At 53.5% G+C, this 1,539-nt stretch overlaps 1 protein-coding gene across 1 annotated transcript in view; it reads right to left on the bottom strand.

Moving 5' to 3' along the window:
• KHDRBS3 (KH RNA binding domain containing, signal transduction associated 3) overlaps positions 1-1,139 on the bottom strand; it is a 113,876-nt gene extending 112,737 nt beyond the window's left edge. Inside the window, exons 1-2 of the mRNA XM_023537225.1 lie at positions 1,132-1,139; positions 115-277 (exon numbers count right to left, since the gene is read on the bottom strand). Coding sequence (XP_023392993.1) covers positions 115-277; positions 1,132-1,139 — 171 coding nt within the window. The remainder of the gene's footprint in view (positions 1-114; positions 278-1,131) is intronic.
• Positions 1,140-1,539: the final 400 nt, after the last annotated feature.

Raw genomic sequence — 1,539 nt, 5'->3', positions numbered from 1 at the left:
GGGAGAGGGGGGAGGGGGGAGGGGCTGTGCTAAGGAAAAGCATCCCAAGAAAATATCGAAGGAAACAGAAATTACTCGTCTGCCAGACCTGCAAGGCCGGCCTCACGGTCTTACCTTAGGGAACTGTTTTACGGGAATTAACACTTTCTGTCCCAGCTTCATGTTCTTATTAATCACCACATCAATGTACTTTTCTTCATCCTTTCCTTCTCCTTTTTGAAACTTTTCTATTTCTGTGGAGGAAAAAAGATAACCGTGAAGCGCAGGACGTAGAACTCTAGAGGCCGCGAGCTGTCGTTAGCACAGCTGTGGCATGAGACCACATGCAGAAATGTGGGCTAGTAGATGGCTACAGTTTTTTCAAAGTAATGATGTATTTCCTATTTTATCAATAATTCTTCACCAGTACAGTGGGGAAAAAATGCATATTCCGTGGTCCTATAAAGTCGAATCTCAATGGCTAATGGAGGGGAATGGACTATCTAACAAACACAGATGTGAAAAATAAGTTCCTCGGGGCCTTCTGGAACCCTGGAGAAAGGCTGATGGACCGAAGAGCAGAGGAAAGCCAGCTGGGACTGCCGGCCCAGGGGCCCAAAGCGCTGACGCCCGCACTCCTCAGCCTGCTTGGCTCTGTGGGGCTCATCCCACCAAGGACCGATTCGACAGGACCCGCTAAAAGCCCCAGACGGCCTTCCATCAGCCCGCCTCCCCAGCCGGGTCGCCCCTCCTCACGAGTGACACCGCAGGCACGTGTCTTCGCTAATGCCCTTCTCTCCACCCGAGATGTTATTTTGATGATTTCGATTCCCTGCATCCCCAAGACCCAAGCGCATTAAATGCCACACGTCCCATGCGGCTGTTCCTTTCCTGGGGGGGTGGCAGGCGTGGCAGAGTCGGTCCCTCCCAGCCCCACACTCAGCAAGCACTTGATGCACAGCCCTACCGGAACTCTCTGCGGCGGACAGTGTTTGTGTCCCCAGCCCAATTCGTACACTGAAATCTTAACCCCCAATGTGATGGCATCGGGGGGGCAGGGCTTGAGGGAGGTGACTAGATCATAAAGCTGGAGTCCCCATGAACGAGATGGCTGCCCTTATCTAAGAGACCCCAGAGAGCCTTTTCACCTACCCTGCCATGTGGGGACACAGTGGGAAGACTGCATCTATGAACCAGGAAGTGCCCTCGCCTGATACCAAATTCGCAGGTGTGTCGATCTTGGGCTTCCAGGCTCCAGAACCATAAGAAATACATGTCTGTTGTTTATAAGCCAGGGCCCCTGACCCCCAGGTCCATGGCCTGTTAGGAACCGGGCCGCACAGCAGGAGGTGAGCGGCGGGCCAGAGAGTGAAGCTTCATCTGTATCTGCGGCCGCTCCCCAGCAGTAGCATCACCACCTCAGCTCCGCCTCAGATCATCAGGCATCAGGTTCTCATAGGAGCACCTGTCCCTGGTGCCAAACAGGCTGGGGACCGCTATTATAAGCCACCCAGTTTGCGGCAGCCCAACTGGACTAAGATACTCTCTCAACAGAACATG

The sequence above is a fragment of the Pteropus vampyrus genome, unplaced genomic scaffold (assembly GCF_000151845.1).
Source record: "Pteropus vampyrus isolate Shadow unplaced genomic scaffold, Pvam_2.0 Scaffold183, whole genome shotgun sequence".
Lineage (NCBI taxonomy): Eukaryota > Metazoa > Chordata > Mammalia > Chiroptera > Pteropodidae > Pteropus > Pteropus vampyrus.
This window is presented reverse-complemented; position numbering and strand designations above follow the sequence as displayed.